Source organism: Salvelinus namaycush, chromosome 3, assembly GCF_016432855.1.
Source record: "Salvelinus namaycush isolate Seneca chromosome 3, SaNama_1.0, whole genome shotgun sequence".
In the NCBI taxonomy this organism is placed as follows: domain Eukaryota; kingdom Metazoa; phylum Chordata; class Actinopteri; order Salmoniformes; family Salmonidae; genus Salvelinus; species Salvelinus namaycush.
This window is the reverse complement of record NC_052309.1, coordinates 67,322,063-67,348,744: the sequence shown is the minus strand read 5'-3', so window position 1 is coordinate 67,348,744 and position 26,682 is coordinate 67,322,063. Positions and strand designations below refer to the sequence as shown.

General features: G+C 44.7%; 1 protein-coding gene across 1 annotated transcript in view; it reads left to right on the top strand.

Annotated features, from left to right (window-relative positions):
• Positions 1–12,427: 12,427 nt before the first annotated feature.
• Positions 12,428–26,682, top strand: part of LOC120035556 (synaptic vesicle membrane protein VAT-1 homolog) — a 41,306-nt gene continuing 27,051 nt past the window's right edge. Inside the window, exons 1-2 of the mRNA XM_038982190.1 lie at positions 12,428–13,182; positions 19,927–20,134. Of these exons, the coding sequence (XP_038838118.1) occupies positions 12,763–13,182; positions 19,927–20,134 (628 nt within the window). The 5' untranslated portion in view covers positions 12,428–12,762. The remainder of the gene's footprint in view (positions 13,183–19,926; positions 20,135–26,682) is intronic.

Here is a 26,682-nt window from a genome sequence, read left to right as displayed (position 1 = left end):
ACAATATATACAGTTGAAGTCAGAAGTTTACATACACCTTAGCCAAATACATTTAAACTCAGTTTCACAATTCCTGACATTTAATCCTAGCAAAAATTCCCTGTCTTATGTCAGTTAGGATCACCACTTTATTTTAAGAATGTGAAATGACAGAATAATAGCAAAGAGAATGATTTATTTCAGCTTTTATTTCTTTCATCACATTCTCAGTGGGTCAGAAGTTTACATACACTCAATTAGTATTTGGTAGCATTGCTTTTAAATTGTTTAACTTGGGTAAAACGTTTCGAGTAGCCGTCCACAAGCTTCCCACAATAAGTTGGGTGAGTTTTGGCCCATTCCTCCAGACAGAGCTGGTTTAACTGAGTCAGGTTTCTAGGCCTCCTTGCTCGCACACACTTTTTCAGTTCTGCCCACACATTTTCTATGGGATTGAGATCAGGGCTATGTGATGGCCACTCCAATACCTTGACTTTGTTGTCCTTAAGCCATTTTGCCACAGCTTTGGAATTATGCTTGGGGCCATTGTCCATTTGGAAGACCCATTTGCAACCAAGCTTTAACTTCCTGACTGATGTCTTGAGATGTTGCTTCAAAATATCACCATAATTGTATTTTTTTATGATGCCATCTATTTTGTGATGTGCACCAGTCCCTCCTGCAGCAAAGCACCCCGACATGACGCTGCCACCTGCTTCATGGTTGGGATTGTGCTCGTCGGCTTGCAAGCGTCCCCCTTTTTCCTCCAAACATAACAATGGTCATTCTAGCCAGCCCATGGTCATTCCGGCAGCCCATGGGCCTGTTTTTACATTACTTTTTCCTTATTTCTCTGTTGTCATAATCATCTATGTTGAGCATTTGGCTGACCAGTGGGCAACGGCTGGCCCGCCTACCAAGATGGTCTCAAGTGCCCTTTTAATGTTAAACTCACAAAGTCAAACGTATATCATCAAAGAGAGTGAGACCTGCTCTGACTGTCAGTCACTCACTTAAAAAAGAAAAATGGAAGGTGGTGCCAAAAAGTTTGAGACAGTTACGCACGCCTCTAAGAAGAGGGAACGCAACACCCTGCTACAACTCAACTCCCCGTGAAGTGAAAGAGGTATGGGACTGTAGGTGCGAGTAAGGATGACAAAGGCAGAGAGAGTGGTACCGTTTACAAGGAATTTATTCCGTCACACGGTATTATGGGGAAAAGGGGCTGGACGGAACCAAAGCAAAGAAAGTAAATGTCAAAGCCCTCTCCTACCTTACCTGCCTACCCACTACTTACCTAACTTAGCACCACCTGGTGCGCTAACCAAAATACAGGGGGTGGTCCACCCAGGTCTTTCCTAGTGTGCCTAGACAGTGAATATACTACGGGTATATGTATGCCCGCGGGCCTCTTGCCTAAGCACTCCCTAGGTGCCTTCCCCTTCCCCCCTGTGAACAAATGAAACAGAATATTAAACTATTTCACAAACAAACTGAGAAACACAGGACATCAAATAAGCTCTATCTGAGCAACAAACTAACACAGAACATACCAAATCTCTTAGCAACAACCAACATGATTATAACCATCAGCCTCCTCTCTCTCCGCAATCATCTCTGAGCAAAAAATCTCTCTCTCTGCATTCTTTTTCTCCTGAACAGAACACTGGCTTTTATATAGCTTCAGAAGGTGTCTAATCGGATACAGCTGTAACTTGACGAGGGGGCGGTGTCAGCTCCAATCATCAATGAGGCTGACCAATCAGCTGCTTGGGGAGAATTCAGGAAGCCATCTCCTGAAACACACACACTCAAATACAAACTACAACACAGAAACTGGGGAACGTAACAGAGACCAAAACTAGGGAACTTGAGACCATTTAGTAGGCGGTGCTAAATTTAGACGCTGCTAAATTTACAAGCATTTTGCTGCACCCGCAATAACATCTGCTATGTGTATGTGACCAATAAAGTACAGTTTGATTTGATTTAAATGTGTGAAATTAATCAACGTATTTGCTGAAAGTTCTGGTTCTGCTGGTCCGAGTGCTGTGTACGTGTCTGTGAGAAATGACAGATCAGCTGCTGTGGTGCAGTCGAGGTAGGAAGAAAACAGAGAAAGACACACTCAGGCACACTGACACAGCTCATGTAACCTAATACTGCCAGTTAGGCCTAATATTTTGGAATATACTGTATTTCATACCTACTGTAGTAGGCTAATTACAACACTCCTTCCATGGCCTCCAACTGCTCTTAAACGCTAGTAAAACCAAATGCATGCTTTTCAACCGTTCACTGCCCGCACCCGCCCGCCCGACTAGCATCACCACCCTGGACGGTTCCGACCTAGAATATGTGGACAACTATAAATACCTAGGTGTCTGGTTAGACTATAAACTCTCCTTCCAGACTCATATTAAACACTTCCAATCCAAAATCAAATCTAGAATCGCAACAAAGCCTCCTTCACTCACACCGCCAAACTTACCCTAGTAAAACTGACTATCCTACCGATCCTCGACTTCGGCGATGTCATCTACAAAATAGCTTCCAATACTCTACTCAGCAAACTGGATGCAGTCTATCACGGTGCCATCCGTTTTGTTACCAAATCACCTTATGCCACCCACCACTGCGACCTGTATGCTCTAGTCGGCTGGCCCTCGCTACATATTCGTCGCCAGACCCACTGGCTCCAGGTCATCTATAAGTCTATGCTAGGTAAAGCTCCGCCTTATCTCAGTTCACTGGTCACGATAACAACACCCACCCGTAGTACACGTTCCAGCAGGTATATCTCACTGATCACCCCCAAAGCCAACACCTCATTTGGCCGCCTTTCCTTCCAGTTCTCTGCTGCCAGTGACTGGAACGAATCGCAAAAATCGCTGAAGTTGGAGACTTTTATCAGCTGTTGTAGGTAGTGATTCTGTCACGTCTACTCCCACTCCTCCCCTCCGGCAATCGACGTCGCCGGTATACTAACCATCGGTCCTGGGATCCATCATTACGCACACCTGGCATCAATCATTACGCGCACCTGCACGTCATCATGAGGCACATCTGGACTACATTACCTCACTTATTACCTCCCCTATATCTGGCACTCCCTTAGGTTCTTTCCCCAGTCAGTATTGTTCCTGTGTTTATGCGTAGACACTACTGTTATGTTACTACAATACGCACACTATTGTATATAGACTTATTTTTCACTGTATTATTGACTGTATGTTTGTTTTACTCCATGTGTAACTATGTGTTGTTGTATGTGTCGAACTGCTTTGCTTTATCTTGGCCAGGTCGCAATTGTAAATGAGAACGTGTTCTCAATTTGCCTACCTGGTTAAATAAAGGTGAAAAAAAATAATAATAATTTAAAAAAATAAAAATAAAAAAATAAAAAATGTTGTCTCGTTCCATGTTTGTTGTTTTATTAAACATTGCGCCTGCTTCTCGACTCTCAGCGTCTCCGTTACATAATTCTGACTCCAACAATGGAAGCAGCAGGAAAACAGACTATCTCCCAGACTGTCGACGAACAGGGATACCTTCTACGTCAACACCATGTGTAACGTTCGTCGTCGAAATGAGACCAAAGCGCAGCGTGGAAAGTGTTCATAATTGAATGTTCACAAAAACACTCAAACAAAATGACAAACGGAGAAAACGAAAGCGCACAGTTCTGTCAGGGAAACAACCTAAACAGAAAACAACACCCCACAAAACCCAAGCGGAAAATTACAACTTATATATGATCCCCAATCAGAGACAACGATAAACAGCTGCCTCTGATTGGGAACCACACACGGCAAAACAACAAAGAAATAGAAAACAGATTTTCCCACCCGAGTCACACCCTGACCTAACTAAATATAGAGAATAAATAAGGATCTCTAAGGTCAGGGCATGCCACCATGACCAGATGGCACAACTAGGGATGGCTATGGAAGAGGTTCTTTGCAGTGTGCAAGGTCTCGAACATACCCAGGAGGTGTTGCCGTCAACTAGCGGAGGATAGTCTACAAGCCAATCGACCCAGCGTGCCAGCACAACAGCCCATTCAGCAACCCGCTCAGGTCAATGATGCTCGTTTGTCCCTCCCGGATAAATATGATGGCACCCAATCTAAATGCCGTGGCTTCCTACTTCAGTGCTCCCTCTACTTTATGCACCAGATGGGAGCCCCCATCACCGAGAGGTCCAAGGTTGCTACCGTTATTTCTCTGCTGACTGGACAGGCGTTGGAATGGGACATGGACACCTGGGAGAGAGGAGAGGGGAAGCTAGATTGATATGAGGGGTTCTTGGCTCTGTTCAAATGCATATTCGATCGTTCCCCGGAGGGCAGAGAGGGGAAGCGCGCCTAATCCCATTACGGCAGTGGGACCAGACGGCAGCTGAGTCTTCCGGACAATAGCAGCATCCAGCGAATGGAACGAGCCGGCGCTTCGTATGCTATTCAGAAGAGCTCTACGCGAGGAGGTACAGACGGAATTGGCCTGTCGAGATGACAACCTTTCCTTGGACGCACTCATTGCGAGGGCTATCCGTCTGGATAACCTACTTCGGGAGCGTTGGTACTCTCATCGCTTCTCTCCCTCCCTCCCTCCGTGAACACTCTGGATCAGAGCCTGAACCCATGGAGGTAAGGGTCACATGCCTCCCCGCGGCGGAGCGATGCGGGTCAGTTGGGGCTCTGTCTGTATTGTGGTCAAGGAGGGCACCAGCTCCAGCAGTGTACGGCACTTTCTAATCCGGGATCCACAAGAGCCGAGAGACGGTCACGTGATCTTCCACCTCCTGGGGCAGGAGTGAGTATTCCATCTTCATCACTTTCTGCTAAACTATTTTTGGTGTCCATCACAGTAGTTGTCTGTCCCTCATGTACTGTGTCTACAGCGTTAGTGGATTCCGGTGCCGCAGGGACCAGACCCTTGCCTCCTCTCTTAACATCATCTCATACCCGCTCTCCTCTCCTTTCCCGGTTCAAGCCCTCGATAATCGGCCACTAGGATCCGGATCCATCACACACTATCACCCAACCCCTCACCCTCACCGTGGAGTCCATTCATCAGGAGAACATCCCCTTCTTCATCACCAGTGCACCAGTTCACAAGATCATCTTCGGCCTCCCTTGACTTCAATGCCATAACCCCACCATCTCATGGTTGAGGATGAGAATCACAGACTGGTCACCCAATTGCCAGAGGACCTGCTTCCCCATCCCCTGTGGGTGGCTGAGACCCAGGCCATGGAGAATTACATCCAAGAGGCGCTCCAACAAGGTTTCATCCGCATGTCCACTTCTCCTGCGTCGGCTGGTTTCTTCTTTGTGGCCAAGAAGGATAGAGGGTTACGTCCATGTATTGATTACAGAGGACTCAATGAAATCACCACAAAGTACCGTTACCCTCTCCCGTTGGTGCTGGCAGCCATCGAACAGCTCCGCAGGGCCCAATTCTTTACCAAACTGGACCTGCGGAGTGCATACAGTCTCATCTGCATCCGGGAGGGGGATGAATGGAAGACTGCATTTAGCACAATGTCTGGCCACCTCGATTACTTGGTGATGCCATTTGGCTTAGCCAATGCTCCATCAGTGTTCCAGGTATTCATTAACGAGGTGTTCAGGGACATGCTCAGACGCCAGGTGGTCGTGTATATCGATGACATCCTGGTCTACTCGGCTATGCTGGAGGATCACATCACTCATGTTCGAGCAGTCCTGGAATGCCTCCTGGCTAACCGCCTGTTCGTCAAGGTTGAGAAATGCCAATTTCATCTGAAGGCTGTCTCCTTTGTTAACTTAGGCTACCACATCAGTCCACAGGGAATGAGGATGAAAGCCAAGATCGTAGATGCGGTCAGGTTATGGCCAGGCCCAACCACCATAAAAGGGTTACAATGGTGTTTGGGGTTTGCCAACTTCTACCCCGTTTCATCAGGAACTTCAGCTCTGTCACCGCCCCTATCACCTCTCTCCTCAAGGGTGGTCCCCGTAGGTTGGTATGGAGCCCAGCAGCCGACGAGGCCTTCTTTCTTCTTGAGGGATGCTTCACCTGCGCCCCATTGCTCAAACACCCAGATCCTATGATATCCTTTGTGGTGGAGGTGGATGCTTCAGAGGTGGACGTGGGGGCAGTTCTGTCTCAACAACATGGTAATCTACAGAAATTGTATCCGTGCGCACATTACTCTAAGAAGCTGTCACCTGCAGAGAGGAATTACGATGCCTGAGCTCCTGGCGGTGAAATTGGCATTAGAGGAGTGGAGACACAAGCTGGAGGGTGCCAAGGAACCATTCGTCATCCTCACCGAACATCGGAACCTGGAGTACATAGGGACAGCGAGGAGGCTCCAAGCAAGGTGGGACCTTTTATTTACAAGGTTTGACTTCACGCTGACCTATTGCCCAGGTTAAAAAAAACTCTAAGGCCGATGCCCTGTTCCATCTCTACGATTCGGGAGAGGGTCCTGTACAGAATGCACCTATAATCCCATCCTCCCGTGTCTTAGATCTTGTGGTCTGGGACATAGATGTGGACATTCGCCAGGCTCTGGAAAGGGAGCCCTCACCCACTAACTGTCCTCCCGAGTGCATCTACATTCCCACGGGGATAAGGGATCGGCTGCTGACCTGGGCACACACAGCTGTTGTTGCTGGACATCCAGGTATTTCTTGCACTACCCAATCCATCTCTGAGAAGTTCTGGTGCCGCAGGACCTAACTCGCTATGCCAACTCCTGTTCCGTATGTGCCCAAACCAAATCCCCTTGGAATGCTCCAGCAGGGAAGCTCCTTCCCCTTCCCATGCCTCAGCGTCCCTGGTCCTATCTATCCATTGACTTTGTTACTGATCTCCCCTCCTCTGACAGTTTCACCACCATTTTGGTAGTTGTGGATACATTTTCAAAATATCTGGCTCTCTACCAGGAACCTCCCACTCCACCTGCCCTGCAAGAAGCTGAGCCCCCGGTTTGTGGGGCCGTTCAAAGTTCTCCGGAGGGTCAACGAGGGGACGTATAGGTTGCAGCTTCCCAGTGACTATTGGGATGTCACCTTCTTTTCATGTCTCCCTTCTCAGACTGGTGGTTCCTGGTCCCCTAGCTGATGCTGTCCCACACGACACCCCTCCACCCCCCCTGGACATCGAGGGGGGTCCGGCCTATGCTGTCAGATCTCTACTGGACTTCCGATGTCATGGGGGTCGGCTCCAGTACCTGGTGGACTGGGAGGGGTATTGCCCAGAGGAGCGATGTTGGGTTCCGGTGGAGGACATTCTGGATCCCAACATCATCCATGATTTCCACCTTCGCTGCATGGACCGGCCTGCTCCTCGTCCTAGGGGCTGTCCCTCTGGTCGGCGTCATCCTGTGGCTGGAGCCGCGCGTCGGGGGGGTACTGTCATGTTTACTCCCACTCCTCCCATCCGGCATTCGACTTCGGCGGTATACTAACCACCGGTCCTGGGATCAATCATTACGCGCACCTGTATGTCATCATGAGGCACATCTGGACTCCATTACCTCACTTATTACCTCCCCTATATCTGGCACTCCCTTAGGTTCTTTCCCCAGTCAGTATTGTTCCTGTGTTTATGCGTGGACGCTACTGTTATGTTGTCTCATTCCATGTTTATTGTTTTATTAAACGTTGCACCTGCTTCTCGACTGTCAGCGTCTCCGTTACAGACTCTAGTGTCGGATTACATTTCATAGCCACTGAAGGCTGGAAAGTCCCACCTATATCCCCCTCATTTCAATCGCTGAAAGGCCTGTCACTTCTTGGCAGAAATATAAGCAGACGCGCACGACACTGTCAAACGAAGCCCATCGCTTCTATCCACATAAACTAGTTGTAGGATCGTTCTTTGATGAACACACAAGGTTGAATATTGAATTCAATAGAAGAAAAGGGAGAGAAGGAGACTGCCCCTTCCTTAATGTAGCCATTGGCTGTATTATACAACCAAAACATTAAGGAACTGGCAGTCTCTCTCACTATCTTTCTCTCTCTCTGTTTTCTTCTATTGAATTATATGTAGCCTAATATTTAAACACTTAGCTAAGTGGGTAGGGGGGAACACTTGACATGCTGTAATTTGAACTATGTATTTAAGCTGTTATTAGGTATTATGATTTTCTTCTTTGTTTATTCATTCACAACTATGATGGGTAACATTTTATTTTAAGGGTCAATAATAAACCATTTATTACCATTCTCACAAAAGATGGGCATGCCGTTGGTAGACATTCCTGCAGTACCTGGTAAAATTGTCACGCCCTGACCTTAGAGATCCTTTTTATGTCTCTATTTTGGTTGGTCAGGGCGTGAGTTTGGGTGGGCATTCTATGTCTGGTGTTCTATGTTGTCCTTGTTTTGTATTTCTATGTGTTTGGCCTGGTATGGTTCCCAATCAGAGGCAGCTGTCTATCGTTGTCTCTGATTGAGAACCATACTTAGGTAGCCTGTTCCCACCTGTGTTTGTGGGTAGTTGTTTTCTGTTTGTGTGTCGTCACCTTACAGAACTGTTCGTTTGTCGTTTTTGTTGTTTTGTCAAGTGTTTCGTATTATATGAACACTTACCACGCTACACCTTGGTCCTCTTCTCCTTCTCCCGACGACGTTTGTTACAAAAATAACAAGCACACATCACAGGATGTTTAAGAAAATATATATACATGTGTGAATAACTACCTTACTAATATGTACAAAGGGTGAAGTAATGATTAATAAACGCTGAGCAAACGTTTTGTTAATGCCTTATACATTATTTATGGACTCTTAAAAAAAGTGTTACCCAGCACAGAACAGACAGCTCAGCTGCTGCTGCAGCAGTCAAGTGTAGTGGACATAGGGAGAAGAGAGAGAAGGAGAGATATGTACTGCCAGTTTATTGATGTTTTGGCTATATATTATATACAGTGCATTCGGTAAGTATTCAGACCCCTTGAATTCTTCCACATTTTGTTACGTTACAGCCTTATTCTAAAATGGATGAAATTGATTTTTTTTAACCTCATCAATCTACACACAATATGCCATAATGACAAAGCAAAAACAGGTTTCTAGAAATGTTTGCAAATGTATTAAAAATAAAAAAAACTTAAATATGACATTTACATACAGTTGAAGTCGAAAGTTTACATACACTTAGGTTGGAGTCATTCAAACTTGCTTTTCAACCACTTCACAAATTTCTTGTTAACAAACTATAATTTTGGCAAGTTAGTTAGGACATCTACTTTGTGCATGACACAAGACATTTTTCCAACAACTGTTTACAGACAGATTATTTCACTTGTAATTCACTGTATCACAATTCCAGTGGGTCAGAAGTTTACATACACTAAGTTGAATGTGCTTTAGAAGCTTCTGATAGGCTAATTGACATAATTTGAGTCAATTGAAGGTGTACCTGTGTATGTATTTCAAGGCCTACCTTCAAACTCAGTGCATGTTTGCTTTAAATCATGGGAAAATCAAAATAAATCAGCCAAGCCTCAGAAAAAACATTGTAGACCTCCACACGTCTGGTTCATCCTTGGGAGCAATTTCCAAATGCCTGAAGGTACCACATTCATCTGTACAAACAATAGTTCGCAAGTATAAACACCATGGGACTACGCAGCCGTCATACCGCTCAGGAAGGAAACGCGTTCTGTCTCCTAGAGATGAACGTACTTTGGTGCGAAAAGTGCAAATCAATCCCAGAACAACAGCAAAGGAACTTGTGAAGATGCTGGAGGAAACAGGCACAAAAGTATCTATATCCACAGTAAAACGAGTCCTATATTGACATAACCTGAAAAGCCGCTCAGCAAGGATGAAACCACTGCTCCAAAACCGCCATAAAAAAGCCAGACTAAGGTTTGCAACTGCACATGGGGACAAAGATCGTACTTTTTGGAGAAATGTCCTCTGATCTGATGAAACAAAAATACAACTGTTTGGCCATAATGACCATTGTTATGTTTGGAGGAAAAAGGGGGAGGCTTGCAAGCCAAAGAACACCATCCCAACCGTGAAGCACGGGGGTGGCAGCATCATGTTGTGGGGGTGCTTTGCTGCAGGAGGGACTGGTGCACTTCACAAAATAAATGGCATCATGAGGAAGGAAAATTATGTTGACATATTGAAGCAACATCTCAAGACATCAGTCAGGAAGTTAAAGCTTGGTCGCAAATGGTTCTTCCAAATGGACATTGATCCAAAGCATACTTCCAAAGTTGTGGCAAAATGGCTTAAGGACAACAAAGTCAAGGTATTGGAGTGGCCATCACAAAGCCCTGACCTCAATCCTATAGAAAATTTGTGGGCAGAACTGAAAAAGTGTGTGCGAGCAAGGAGGCCTAGAAACCTGACTAAGTTACACCAGCTCTGTCAGGAGGAATGGGCCAAAATTCACCCAACTTATTGTGGGAAGCTTGTGGAAGGCTACCCGAAACATTTGACACAAGTTAAACAATTTAAAGGCAATGCTACCAAATACTAATTGAGTGTATGTAAACTTCTGACCCACTGGGAATGTGATGAAAGAAATAAAAGCTGAAATAAATCATTCTCTTTACTATTATTTTGACATTTCACATTGTTAAAATAAAGTTGTGATCCTAACTGACCTAAGACAGGGAATTTTTACTATGATTAAATGTCAGGAAATGTGAAAAACTGAGTTTAAATGTATTTGGCTAAGGTGTATGTAAACTTCGGACTTCAACTGTAAGTATTGATACCCTTTACTCAGTACTTTGTTGAAGCACCTTTGGCAATGATTACAGCCTCTTCTTGGGTATGACGCTACAAGCTTGGCACACCTGTATTTGGGGGGTTTTCCCCATTCTTCTCTGCATATCCTCTCGAGCTCTGTCAGGTTGGATGGGGAGCGTTGCTACACAGCTATTTTCAGGTCTCTCCAGAGATGTTAGATCGGGTTCAAGTCCGGGCTTTGGCTAGACCACTCAAGGACGTTCAGAGACTTGTCCCGAAGCCACTCCTGCGTTGTCTTGGCTGTGTGCTTAGGGTCGTTGTGCTGTTGGAAGGTGAACCTTCCCCGCAGTCTGAGGTCTTGAGCCCTCTGGAGCAGGTTTTCATCAAGGATTCCTTCGACCTCACGGGTTGGTTTTTGCTCTGGCATGCACTGTCAACTGTGGGACATCATATAGACAGGTGTGTTGCCTTCCCAAATCATGTCCAATCAATTGATATTACCACAGCTGGACTACAATCAAGTTGTAGAAACATCTCAAGGATGATCAAGGGAAACAAGATGCACCTGAGCTCAATTTCGAGTCTCATAGCAAAGGGTTTGACTACTTATGTGAATAAGGTATTTCTGGTTTTATTTTTAATACATTTGCAAAAATGTTTAAAAACCTGTTTTTATTTTATCATTATGGGGTATTGTGTGTAGATTAATGAGGAAAAACACGTCTTTAATCCATTTTAGAATAAGGCTGTAACGTAACAAAATGTGGAAAAGGTCATAGGGTCTGAATATTTTCTCATTGCACTGTATGTAATAGTAATTAACCATTAAGATAGGGGGGAACATGTATGACAGCCAGGCCACTTGTATTTGCAATGTAAGTAGTAAGGCTTTCACAAGGTATTATGTCTATTAGGCATGTATTCAGTAATCTTTCTTCTTTATCTAATAAATGTGTTTATTCATTCACAAGTAGAATGTTGCTGGGCCCAGCACAGGCAGTGTGGTCTCTTGTTCTTCTGATACCAGTGCTGTGGGAAAGGATGCTAGGCTTAGCAGAGACAGCTCAGAGTTGAGTGTATTGGAGGAAAGAAGAAAACAGAGACACAGATGTACTGCCAGTTCCTTAAAATGGTGGCTCTATATGTAATGGCTCTATACTGCGCCAGCCTCCCGGGTGGCGCAGTGGTCTAGGGCACTGCATCGCAGTGCTAGCTGCGCCACCAGAGTCTCTGGGTTCGCGCCCAGGCTCTGTCGCAGCCGGCCGCAACCGGGAGGTCCGTGGGGCGACGCACAATTGGCATAGCGTCGTCCGGGTTAGGGAGGGTTTGGCCGGTAGGGATATCCTTGTCTCAGTATGTAAAATGTAATGTAATGTAAAAAAAAAAAAAAATGTAATTAAATGTATGCACTCTACTGTAAGTCGCTCTGGATAAGAGCGTCTGCTAAATGACTAAAATGTAAAATGTAAATGTAATAGCAATTAACACATAGGAGTGACAGACAGAGCAAAGACAGACATAGTGACAACAGATGAGAACAAGAAGCACAGACAGTGCAGTAAAGGTTGAGAAATGCTGTACTATAGTTGCTTATGTTATTTTACATTAGCATTACTGGGTGGGGATGTGAAATGACAGTGCTGAATTTTTGTCCCAGTCCGCCCCTGGCTATGCCGAAACGTATATAGGCGGACACAGTCAGTTTGTCTATAAAATCCACTTGTCGTTGTTCCTCCTCAGTTACTCCGCTCTCCGGGTTTCCTAGCTTGCCTCCTTCTCGTCCCACTCACACACACTGTCAGAGCGCGGAGTTGACAACCTCTGGCCACTGTAGCCGTTGCGAGGCAGCCTGCTCTTTCCTCAGCTGAAGCTCTCATTGACTCGGGTTTGTGTCCTCATGCAAGACTGCTGAAGAAGCTCTGAGAATCCGTTTTTTTCTTCTCTCTTTGCTCCTGACTCACTCAGATCGGACTCATCAACGCTTCATTACTGCAAAGCTCCTAAAGACAAGAGGATAAAAGTGAACGTTTAATTTCAAGACTTGTTACTGTCTACTAATACTCTTCACAATGTCTGGCGATGATGCACCTGCTCAGCAGCAAAACGCCGAGGAAACAAAGCAAGAGAATAAACCCAGCGAGGAGCCGAAAGCTGAGTCCAAGCCGGAGTCCCCACCAGTCAGTTCCACCGAGGCGGCAGCCACACCGGCGGCGACCGAGAAGGTCCCCGAGGAAGAGCAGTTCACCTACCGCTCTCTGGTCCTTTCCGGCTACGGGGGCTATGATAAGGTGAAACTGCAGGTGAAGAAGGGGAAGCCGGCACTCAAGGCCGGAGAAGTCATGGTGCGGGTCAAGGCATGCGGGCTGAACTTTGCCGACCTGCTGGCCCGGCAGGGTCTGTACGACCGGCTGCCGTCCCCACCTGTCACGCCAGGGATGGAGTGCTCCGGGGAGATCGAGGCTGTGGGAGAAGAGGTGACGGATAGAAAAGTAAGCGCGCCACATACTCTCCGCTCTCTCCTCTCCATCTCTCTCACCTCACCTGCTTCTTAAGCCTCTGTCTTAGAAATGGATTTAGCTTACTCGTATGATTTCCTAGTAAACCTGATCATTTGACAATTTCCATGAACAATAATGTTGTCGGCTACTTTGTTCCAAAGAAAGCACATTTGGTTAACTCATTTCTTGAGGTATTTGGGTTCATATTAGGATGCCGTTTGATTTAGGGCGTGTCAGTCTTTGCTATTGATTTGAATTGACAATTCCGTCTCACATGTGTTCATGTTAGTCATCTATTACCAGCATCACCATCGTCATCACCACATTCAACACTAAAAGCCCAGACCAATACATTTGAATATTAATGTAATCTGATTTCAGAATAAGACTGTCTATTTGTCCAAAGTCTCAAAATGACCAGAGAGTTGGAACAATGATAGCCCACAAGAATAATGTAGCCTAATTTCGCTGCTAAATGCTTTGGAGGGTTATTGCTAGCCCAGTCACTGGTGCGTAAATGGAGAGCATAGCAGCATAATACTCACTCAATCTTCTGAGTGGAAAGTTACAAGCCGAGGAGTGCATTTGTTTTTTTTAATGCTTCCAGCAAAGGACCCAATTGTTTAATTGGCAGTGAGTTCAATGAAGCCAGCGCCCCTCGTCTACCGACAATAAAAATGAGTTGCTTTGCGCACGGGAGATTGACAGCTCCAAATTGTGAGTATCGCCATCGGCTAGACAGCTAACCTGCTGAAAGGCGTGTAGCACTCGGTTCTGTGGATTTTGAGAGATTACAATGCTATCTCTACGTTTAGGGGATAGAAAAGTCGAGATAATTAAACCTTTTGAAAAACATTCCGCATTTGGCACTTTAGAGCACCGTTTCGGGGATAGGAGGGAGGGAGGTGGTGGTGGGGGGGGGGGGGGGGGGGGTGCGACTCCACGCAGTAGTGAGGTTGCCTTTGTTACGGAGAGCGACAGTGGCTCACGCACTAAGCGAACGGAAAGGGCGAGGCGCAAGACCAGGAGAAGCCGAAAATTTAAATGATTACTCGCGATCTTTGTCAACAGACATGTCTTTGGGAAAGTCACAAATCACCAACCATTCAATCTTCTGATTTTTTATCGATTTGAAATGAATATTGCTATATTCTGCATACAATGCCCATTAAACAGCATCTATTTTTAGGGTATACACGGAGCATACCAAACATTAGGAACACCTTCCTAATATTGAGTTGCACCCCCCTTTACCCTCAGCACAGCCTCAGTTCGTGGAGGCAAAGACTCTGCAAGGTGTCGAAAGGGTTCCACGGGGATGCTGGTCCATGTTGACTCTAATGATTTACCCAGTTATGTCAAGGTTCCTGGATGTACTTTGGGTGGTGGACCATTCTTGATACACACGGGAAACTTTTGAGCGTGAAAAACCCAGGAGAGTTGCAGTTCTTGACACAAACCAGTGCGCCTGGCACTTACTACCATACCCCGTTCAAAGGCACTTAAATCTTTTGTCTTGCCTTTTCACCCTCTGAATGGCACACATACACAATTCATGTCTCAATTGTCTCAAGGCTTAAAAACCCTTCTTCAACCTGACTCCTCCCTTTCATTAACAGGTGACATCAATAAGGGATTATAGCTTTCACCTGGATTCACCTGGTCAGTCTGTGTCGTGGATAGAGCAGGTGTTCTTAATGTTTTGTACACTCAGTGTATTTCCGTACTATGAATATTTTGAAAGGACTGTATTATTCTGCTTATCTATCGTATGTCTTCACATAAACCCATTGTCATATAATCAGCATTACTTGTATGATAATAACATCACCTATGTATTGATCATTCCAGGCTACCTCTCCTTGTTTGAATAGTGTGATGAGTCATGTTTTACTGCCAGTTATATTACTGACTGCATGGCAACACCAACCACATCCTTTCAATGGAGCTAATAGCAACATATTGTGCATAACGACCCTTTAAATCTGTTCATTTTATAACAATATGACAATTTAGGCATATAGTAGCCTAGAGATATTGTTGCTATATTATTTGAACCTGAGACCGAACACCATCACAGATCAAACTCTATAACAAAACCACAATGTTCACTAAGCACAAAGACTTGGTATATTCATTGCTATTTTTACAACACCAATCATATGTTCTGATGGTATAACCCTGCTGTAAACCTTTATTGCTCTTAAACAATTGATTAACCTTACATTACAAAAGTCATTGACATGAAGACAAATTGACCCAGGTCTAGACTAATTAAAATCAGAACACTCTGCAATTGTTGCATTTGGACCATGTCAGCAAGAGCCATTAAAGCACGAAAGAGAAGGTGCCAGATCAGTCCAAGCCTGCATCCCAATTGCACCCTATTCTCTATATAATGCCCAGAGGCCCTGGTCAAAAGTAGTGCACTATATAGAGATTAGGGTGTCATTTGGGACGTACACTAATAAGATCAGTGCACCTCTGTCTCAGCAGGGAGTGGTCGTGTCCCTGAAATCCACTGGACCTGAAGATCCGTAGGGATAAGATGAGCATATAGAAGCGTCTATATACCAGAGTTATTGGCTCTGTGTCGGTCATTGACAGCACAATGGTCTTAGACAGCATAATATATGATATGACCCATGTTCTATTATATACTTCCCTGGCCTCACTGCACTTTGTTATTCATGCAGATTGGATTAGAAGGTCACACACACGGTCACACACACACACACACACACACACACACTGCAGTCCCCATACTACCCCTACCTTCCCCCAACTCCAACTCCCTAAATTAAGAGCCAATCTTCCTAATGGATAGAGATCTCTGTGTTTTGGCAGGAGGGAGCTCACAGGGAATGTGCTGACCTTAGTTGCAGTCACTGTTTTTGGGAGGCTTCTGTTCTCTCTCTCTCTCACCCTCTCTCTCTCTCTCTCTCTTTCTCTCTCAAACACAGACTCACAGACACATGCACACACGCTGTCACTGAGTTTGCAGTGACACAGTGACTGGAAGTAGGTTAATACAACAGTGACATCACCCCGAATAACCGCACGAGCAGTGCGGGGAAAGAGCGAGTAGAGCGAGTAAGTGACAAAAAGAGGGAAATATCCCAAATTACACTCTATTACTCATGACTGACAATCCTCAATCAGCACTTTTTTCACTAAACCCTTTCCTTTTTTGAGAGTATAAGCTGTAGCTGAGCTCTGGTAGGATCTGACCCATATGTTCTCAATTATCTCCCTCCGGCCCACATTGTCAGTCTGGTATTTCCTCCGTCCCTCCTACCTCGCTCCGTTCCGTCCCTCTTGTCCTCCTTTTCACTACAGATTGGAAGCACACTCGTAGCATGCATTTTGCACAGCCTGTCTTGATAGTCGGCCTTAAACAACAAAGGGAGGAGAGAATCAGACGCCTGGAAACTTTTCTGAGTTGTCGTTCTTGGTCCCTCTCGGTTCTGTTGAGGTTTTTTGAGTGTGTGTGCTTTCGTCATTGTTATAATTAAGCAGTAAGGCCCAAGGAGGTGTGGTGTATGGCCAATATACCACGGCTAAGGGCTGTTCTTAAGCACGATGCAACGCGGAGTGCCTGAATACAGCCCTTAGCCGTGGTATATAGGCCATATACCACAAACCCCGACGTGCCTTATTGCTATTAGAAACTGGTTACCAGCGTAGTTAGAGCAGTATAAATAAATGTTTTGTCATACCTGTGGTACACGGTCTGATATACCATGGCTGTCAGCCATTCAGCATTCAGAGCTCAAACCATCCAGTTTATAACAACTATTATAACTTGGGTGGTTCGAGCCCTGAATGTTGAGCAAAACCACTGGTCTGACAAAACATGTGTTTTTACTGCTCTAATTGCGTTGGTAACCAGTTTCTAATAGCAATAAGACATCTCAGAGGTTTGTGGTATATGGCCAATATACCACGGCTAAGGGCTGTGTCCAGGCACTCCGCGTTGCTTTGTGCGTAAGAACAGCTCTTAGCCGTGGTATATTGGCCATATACCACACTCTCTCTGGCCTTATTGCTTAATTATAACACTGCCGAAAGCACACACACTCAAAAAACCTCAACAGAACCGAGAGGGACCAAGAACGACAACTCAGAAATACGACGTCTGTATGTCTCCAAGTTTGTTACCGTAAACAGTTCTAGCCCATCAGTAACAAGACTTGCTGTCGCAGTACCGTAGTCATGGTAATGGCTGCAATGGTAGAAAGAGCAGGTAAAAAGCACAGATTATAGGTCACACTCAAGGTAGGTTCCATCCGTGAACAGGGCGGGCCGTGTTCCTGACACATATAATGCTCCATGGATGACCCTCTCAGTCTCACACGGTGCACACATCAGCAGACTGAAAGGTTTATCATAGTCCAAAACATGTCGACGTACGCACATTGGTGTTCAAGAATATTGGACCGTTGGCCTTTCAGACTTTGGAAGTTCCAACACAGCTCAAGCAATTTCTCCAACTGTCAACACATTCAAATGAATAGAGGAAGCGTGCCGGAGGAGCGTTTGTTGAGAATTATGGGGAAGTGCGCATTCGGGCTGTGTGTCAACCGTGGATGGTGTTCTCAGAGCCGTGTAGCTATGTCACAATGGGAAGCCTATGATTTACGCTTAACAATGTCAGACGACAACACTGCTGACACAACACAGTAGGATGAATACATTGTCCCTTGTCCTTTAGTCTAAACTAGGCTCCATGAGAACATTAAGGAGCCATACTGAGTTCACAGCTACTCCTCCAGTTGAGACTAGAATCCATGATCTAACCAATTGAGGGCAAAAGTTGATGAGCTCGTCAAACCACATAAACTCTGACTTGTAGCCCACATACCCCCAAACCTGAATCACTAGTTGATAAAGGCCAGTGGTGTACAGCAGCTGACTACAAGGCTCTTTGAGAAGCTCCCCCTCATACACTGTGTGGTGACTTGATTGGAGGCTGGAGAGTCAGGGGGGAGGACATGAGAGAAGTATGAGGGGGGGGTCACACAGTAACAAGTGCTGTGATAGACAAGTCACAAGGAGGACTTTGGCCAAGAGTGTGTTTGAGTGGGAGTATGTTCTGTGTGTGTGTGTTGTTCTTCTGTTTGCGTGTGTGCATGTGTGTGTGTGTGTGTGTGTGTGTGTGTGTGTGTGTGCGTGTGTGTTTGTGTGACGGTGACTCACATGCCTCACATGGGCACACAATACATGCCGATGTAGTTGAATGTGATGGTTGAGTCATCAGCGTGTTTCCTGCTAGGCTCCAACGCCTCTGCCTATTGATCCTACCTGCCATATTGGAGCTCCAATTAACGGACTGAGGGCAATGAGTTTCACCACAGGGAGATGGAGAGAAGGACAGGCAGAGGGAAAGAAAGAGAGAGTGAAAGATGAAGACTGATAGAAAAGGAGTGAAAGAGAGAAAGAGGAAGGACTCAAAACGCATCAGCTTGAGACTGGGATATAAAGAGAGGGAGAGTGAATGAGAGGGAAGAGGGAGATCTCTCTAATTGGAGTGGATAGACAGACAGCGAGGCGCATCGCTCCCTCCAGACCATTAGAGAGGCCCGGGCGGGCGGGAGGATGGTGGGGAGGCTGGGCCGGGAGGAGTGGGTTTGTTCCCAGGAGGAGAGAGCTTGTCTTGTGCTCAACCATGGAGAAGAATCTGGCAGGGCCGCTGATGAGTGGAGAGTGGCCAGGGGAGAAGATGGGACCCATTGTCCTGTCTCACTGACGAGGGAGAGGGGAAACGGGCAACTCCTCGAACAGGGCCCATGGAGGGAGGTGGAGAGAAGGAGATAGAGAAAGGGAGACGGGAGGAGGGAGGGAGATTAAAAAAGCGGGGGTAAAGGAGATACTGTACAAGACAGATAGAGAGAGACAATCAGAAGAGATACTGAAGGAGTGAGAGGGAGAGACAGCGAAGAAGAGTGACAGGTTGAGGGAAAGGGAGAGGAGTAGAACGAGGGAAGGAAAGGAGTCAGATGGATGTAGAGGTGGGGTGGAGGAAGAAAACAGGAAGAATGTTAGAATGCAGTGGTGGGCTGTTTCCTGTGTCCCTGGTGTTTCCCTCCCTGATTGGCCAGTCCCTCGGCAGGGGGGGAAGTTTACAATGGAGCTCTTCCTCCTGGACAGACAGGAGAGGGTCGGAGGTTCCTGCTGCTCTGATAAGCCCGATTGGGGACACGGCGCCCAAAATGACAAGCAGGGGAGAGGAGGGGAGGGGGGTTGGGGTGATAAGGAGGGAGGAGATAATTGTCAGAGAGAGAAGAGTAGCAGTGGGGGCTAATGCCATATCATGTTATGATGTTGACTGTTGTCACAGTGTGTGGTACTATATAACAAACAACTAATGACAAAATAACTAACCTGACCGCCACAGTCATTTGCATTGTGAACCTTAGATTTGTAAAATTCCCCCCAACACCAAACCACAAAACAGCTGATCCCTTGCTTTCCATAAACATAGCCACTTGTAACTTGTGAACTAAATGACATGTCTACAGTAGATATACACTAGTTAGGGTTGCAAAATCCCACTAACTTTACCCACATTCCCAGGTTTTCTCCAAATCCTGTTTGGATCCAGGATTTCCTGCCTATTCCCTCCTGATTCTGTGAATCTTCCAACCAGGATTCTTGGAAACCCTGGGAATTGTCAGAAATGTACTGGGATTTTGCAACCTTATAGTAAAACATGACTCTTTCCCGTTCATGCAGGTGGGTGACAAGGTGCTGGTGCTGAACCGCTGTGGGCTGTGGCAGGAGGTGGCCGTGGTGCCCGCTACCCACACATTCCTCATCCCAGAGGGAATGACTTTTGAGGAAGCCGCCGCCCTCCCCGTCAACTACATCACCGCCTACATGATGCTGTTTGACTTTGGCAACCTGAGGCCCAACCAGAGCATCCTCATTCACTCTGCTGCAGGTAGGAACCAATCACCATAGACACCTGGGTAGGTAGGAACCAATCACCATAAACACTGTGTAAGTAGGAACCAATCGCCATCACTGGTATAGGGACAGAACATAGAACAAGACACACACCCCATAAAATTAAATCATGAGTGACCCATAGAATTAGAGTAAGTACTATTGTAATTGTAATCCAGTGACACACTTATTTCTTATTATTAACTGGGTAGTTTGAGCCCTGAATTCTGTTTGGCTGAAAGCCATGGTATATCAGACCGTATACCACAGGTATGACAAAACATATATTTTTACTGCTCTAATTACGTTGGTAACCAGTTTATAATAGCAATAAGACTCCTCGGGGGTTTGTGATATATGGCCAATATACCACACCTCCTCTGGCCTTTTTACGTACGTATACACCTGCAGGCCAGCAGGGGGGTCTCTGTCATTCAAAGGAACAAAAATGCATACATTGTGAATATGAATACATTCCTTGGGAAAACACAGTGATAAGTCTTGAATGGTGTATAGTGCCAAACCCATAGTCCAGTCCAGGTCAAGAATGTTGTGTACTATGAACCCAAGAAAATGCATCAATCTGTATTGTTCCATAGCTCCTGTCTATAATTGTGTATTATAACTCTGTGAATTACGAGAAGGAGTGGTATTGTAGATACTATGTAAGAGTATTGCAAATACCACTTAAGATACAACCCTGTGTGTGTCAGTACTGAGTAGAGCAGCGAAGTGGTGAGAGTTGGGGTTGGAGGAGCACCTGTCACCTGGCTTTGGGGGTCAGAGTGCACTGTATGGGGTGGAGGAATGGGGGAATGGGGGAGTGAGGGGGTGTAAGCACCTGGGTATGGGTGTGTTGAGGTTTTGAGTGTTTTTGAGCGTAAGAGAGTGAGTGTCTCGGTTGTGTGTCAAGGACAAGGCCAGCTGGTCAAAATGGAAGGCAGTTGTTTTTTTATTCTTCCTGTGCATACAGTACATGCATGTGTGCAGCGTGCATCTGTTATGTGTCAACACATTAAAATGACGTCCTCATTTCCTCAATCAAAGTTTGTACCGACAGATGTAGCCTATTGAATGTCATTGTAGAAAAGGCCTATGTATAAAATGCATCCTCCAATTGCAACCTCTGCCTACTGGTATGCCCACACAATGTTCTATTTGTAATACCCTCAAACACCAAGATGGGCATACCTCATTTCAAAATAGGCCATCATCACTGTCAATCGTGAATGATAATTCTTCACGTTTTACCGGTGAAACGTCCAAACTGCATCTGCGTCAGTAAAATGCAAATGAATCATTATGTGATCTTGCGAGACATTGATTCAGCTTTTATCCAAGCATCATTGTGAGAAGTGCTAATATCTTATTTGTAATAATAACAAGTGATGACCAGGACTATTAGGCGTAGGTAACATATCTTGATGAGTGTTATTAAGTGATTGGACAGCCGTTCCTGGTGCTGAAAGAACAGCGCCAGAATCGCGTAATGATGTTAAAGAAGTTGAACCAACTTGTGTTACTGAAGGATAGCTCTGTCATTCGGCCAGTTCAGGAACAGACAACAATAATTTGCAGTATAGCCTAATAAGCCTATGACTACGTGGGATAGCTATTTGTAGGCTATAGCCTAATCTAAATATAAATACAATTGGCTTAATATCATTGCACTATTTGTGAGGAGAGCTTTCGTTGCGAGTAGGCATTTCATTGTATTGTGTAGCTTACACTACGCTGTATCATAAATCAACTTTGATTTGATTAGCTTGAACACATGGTTACAATATACCATATTACAGAATAAAAGAAAACAGAGAGGTGAACTATTCATAGAATTTATTTGCATACATTAACATGCTATCAAATCAATTGACCAATTAGTGAACATAAATCATTACTAGGTAGAAATGCAGGAAATTAATTTTAAAACAGCCATAAAATCAAGCTTTTGGTGTTGTGTATTCACGCATCGCAATAAACTATAACCTAAATTCCTTATTACCTCCAACTTGGCCCAATTCACATTTATAATTGCCCACCCTGACATACCAAGCTAGAGCTGCGTCGGTCTCAACCAATAGCCAATATAGTCTAAATATCCCAAGCAGGGCTACAACAACTTCCAGAGAGGATCAGGCTCCTTGGGCTTTGCGGTGGCAACTCTGGTTTGGGTGTCCTCGGCGGAACGGTGTCACCGTAACCAAGTGGTCACATCATCTTGGGTTCCACTGCGCAAGAGGAGGTCCGTGGAGTTTTATGAACATCATTGCAGGCACACAGTAAATTTGGATCCTACATCTCGGTGTAACCACCTGTCACATTACGTTGAGCTGCCGAGATTGAGATATCTACTGTATGTTCAACGTTCTGATTGGCCAAAGAGGTATACATACAGTTGAAGTCGGAAGTTTACATACAATTGGGTTGGAGTCATTAAAACTCGTTTTTCAACCACTCCACACATTTCTTGTTAACAAACTATAGTTTTGGAAAGTCGGTTAGGAAATCTACTTTGTGCATGACACAAGTAATTTTTCCAACAATTGTTTACAGACAGATTATTTCACTTATAATTCACTGTATCACAATTCCAGTGGGTCAGAAGTTTACATACACTAAGTTGAATGTGCCTTTAAACAACTTGGAAAATTCCAGAAAACGATGTGATGGCTTTAGAAGCTTTTGATAGGCTAATTGACATAATTTGAGTCAATTGAAGGTGTACCTGTGGATGTATTTCAAGGCCAACCTTCAAACTCAGTGTCTCTTTGCTTGACATCATGGGAAAATCAAAAGAAATCAGCCAAGACCTCAGAAAAAAATTGTGGTCCTCCACGAGTCTGGTTCATCCTTGGGAGCAATTTCCAAACGCCTGAAGGTACCACGTTCGTCTGTACGAACAATAGCACACAAGTATAAAGACGCAGCCGTCATACCGCTCAGGAAGGAAACGCGTTCTGTCTCCTAGAGATGAACGTACTTTGTGGCGAAAAGTGCAAATCAATCCCAGAACAACAGCAAAGGAAGCTTGTGAAGATACTGGAGGAAACAGGTACAAAAGTATCTATATCCACAGTAAAACGAGTCCTATATCGACATAACCTGAAAGGCCGCTCAGCAAGGAAGAAGTCACTGCTCCAAAACCACCATAAAAAAGCCAGACTACGGTTTGCAACTGCACATGGGGACAAAGATGGGAATTTTTTGAGAAATGTCCTCTGGTCTGATGAAACAAAAAAAAAATGTCCATAATGACCATTGTTATGTTTGGAGGAAAAAGGGGGAGACTTGCAAGCCAAAGAACACCATCCCAACCATGAAGCACGGGGGTGGCAGCATCATGTTGTGGGGGTGCTTTGCTGCAGGAGGGACTGGTACACTTCACAAAATAAATGGCATCATGAAAATGTGGATATATTGAAGCAACATCTCAAGACATCAGTCAGGAAGTTAAAGCTTGGTCGCAAATGGGTCTTCCAAGTGGACAATGACCCCAAGCATACTTCCAAAGTTGTGGCAAAATGGCTTAAGGACAACAAAGTCAAGGTATTGGAGTGGCCATCACAAAGCCCTGATCTCAATCCTATATAACATTTGTGGGCAGAACTGAAAAAGCATATGTGAACAAGGAGGCCTACAAACCAGACTCATTTACACCAGCTCTGTCAGGAGGAATTGGCCAAAATTCACTCAACTTATTGTATGAAGCTTGTGGAAGGCTACACATAACGTTTGACCCAAGTTGAACAATTGAAAGGCAATGCTGCCAAATACTAATTGAGCGTATGGAAACTTCTGACCCACTGGGAATGTGATGAAATAAATAAAAGCTGAAATAAATCATTCTCTCTACTATTATTCTGGCATTTCACATTCTTAAAATAAAGTGGTGATCCTAACTGACCTAAGACAGGGGTTTTTACTAGGATTAAATGTCAGGAATTGTAAAAAACTGAGTTTAAATGTATTTGGCTAAGGTGTATGTAAACTTCCGACTTCAACTGTCCTTACAGTATTTGGTTTGTCATTCTATCATTTTTAATGGAATTTTTGTGGTAATTCAATTTAATTTATTTAGAATATATTCAAATATTTTTCCAATAAATTGTTTTACCAGCTCTGTGTATTCTCAAATCTCTGATTCGGAGGGGTTGGGTTAAATGCAGAAGACACATTTCGGTTGAATGCATTCAATTGTGCAACTGACTAGGTATCCCCTTTCCCTTTCCCGTGCTCCGGCAGCACTACACCCCTGTGTTTGGGACAGTATGTGGGTAGATATGGCTATGAGAAGCACAGATGAACTATCCATCTGTGTATGTTAGAAAGGAACCACGTCACTCTACTCAGTGCAGGTGTGTGTGCCCCTTGACATGGAACATAATCATTACAAGATGGAGTATGAGATTCATGTACTACTGTAATATCCACAAGTGTGTTTCAGAGCTAGCAGAGGCTAATGAGTCAGGCTAATCACTCAATTAAAGGTCACCGTGGAATTCACAGGTGTTTGCTTTCATTCCTATTATTTAGCTGATGTCATTCGTCAACTTGGACCTTGGAGAATTGATGTAGAAGTGGAACTCAGTTTGCCTCGGGTTTTGTGCACTGTAAAAGTGTATGGTTTCCATAGGAGGAGGGGGCGTACAACACTAAGTGTTCCCCTTGGTCTGGTAGAGTGTAGTGTAGTCCCGAATGGCACCCTAATCCCTATATAGTGCACTACCCTTTACCAGAACCTATATAGGGAATTGTATTCAGTTTCGGACACAGTCTACACAGGTCTAGACCTCTGGTTTCTCATGGCTCCCAGCTGTCTGTAAGGACACAAGGATTAGAACAAAGGATTACTGAATCCATAACAGAAACATTTGCCTGACAGCCTCTTTGCCTGAAGAAGAAGAATTCTTCTTCACTCTTTCTTTATTTTTAAAATCTCTCATACTACACACACCCACTCAGGGTCATGAAACAATGTGTAGATGTATATTTTCTTCACTGTTTGTAAAGGCAATTTAGTTGCAAATGGAGATGGTGTGTTTGTAACAGAGGCAGTACGTACACTAGCTGCAGCAGCGGTGCTACTTTTATATGAATTTATTTTGAGTACACACATTTAGGCCCTATTCCCACTGTGAGAGATGAAGGAGAGTCTGAGGAGCGGAGTGGGGAACGAGATCTACTTTTCAATTCACATTTACATCCTTCCTTTACCTTTTGTTGTTGTGGCTATGCGACATTCTTGGTCCGCCGCTCAAATTGACCCTAAATATCACAGTAGCCACTAGCTAGGAAGCTAAAAATATTCAACAATCCGGGCAATTTTTCTTCTAAAACATATTACAATGTTGAATAACGCAACCAAACCATATTACACTCTTGAATAATGCAACAATCCACAAGCATGTGCATACAATGAAAGGGTTTATTTTGTTGTCCGTATGTAACACAAGGGATATGAACAGGGTCTCCACGTCTTAGACCAGGGGTGTCAAACTCATTCCACGGAGGGCCTAGTGTCTGCAGGTTTTTGGTTTTTCCTTTCAATAAAGCCCTAGACAACCAGGTGTGGGGAGTTCCTAACTAATTAGTGATGTTAATTCATCAATCAAGTACAAGGGAGGAGCGAAAACCCGCAGACACTCGGCCCCCCGTGGAATGAGTTTGACACCTGTGCCTTAGACCTTTAGACCAAAATTCCCTCTTTGACTGAGGGCACTCAGGGCAGACACTGGTTTGGAAGTTTGCAGGCGGGGCTACCTCATCACGGGACCATGACCGACTCATGTCTGCTACATTCACCCCCCTTTGACCTCCTCCCCTATGAGAGACCGCCCCACGTTGGGCGCCATTGTAACACGCGGGATATAAACCCGGGGCCTGTATCCACAAAGCATCTCAGAAAATATCCTAGGAATCCCGATAAAACCGGTTTTAAGCCAAAAATAGCTCCCAGCTCAGAGTGTTTTAGGATGATGTTAACTCTATAGCATACTTCAGACAGCCACGGTGAATGTGACTGTAAATCAAATGTTACAATGGTAAAACGTTTGATATAATTTAACCTGACACGATCACTTGCCGATAATGTTGCAAACAACGTCGCATACAACGTTTGAAAGGACGATCATTTTCATCGAACACAATCAAAGTTAACATAAGCCCTAGATGCCTTCAATTGCCCAATTTATAGGCATGCCCAATTTAGGCATCTTTTTTTAACAACGTGATAATGCTCTCCAAAGGGATAACTTGAAATAACATAATGTAGGTAATTAAATAATCAAAAGAAAAACATGTTTATTTATTAGCCTATTTGTTAGAAGTATTTAAGCATATGATGTGAAATAGGCCCCGTGAAATCATTGTCAACGACACAAGAGATGCTGGTGCATGAACATTTAGATTAGTCATGGGTTGATTTTATAAAGAATTATCAAAACATGATTTGAATAACTCCAAAACAATTGCATGTGGCACAGGAACCACTGACTCGCTACATTGTTCTATTATCAAGACAGCTGCTGGTAACTCTTAATGGGT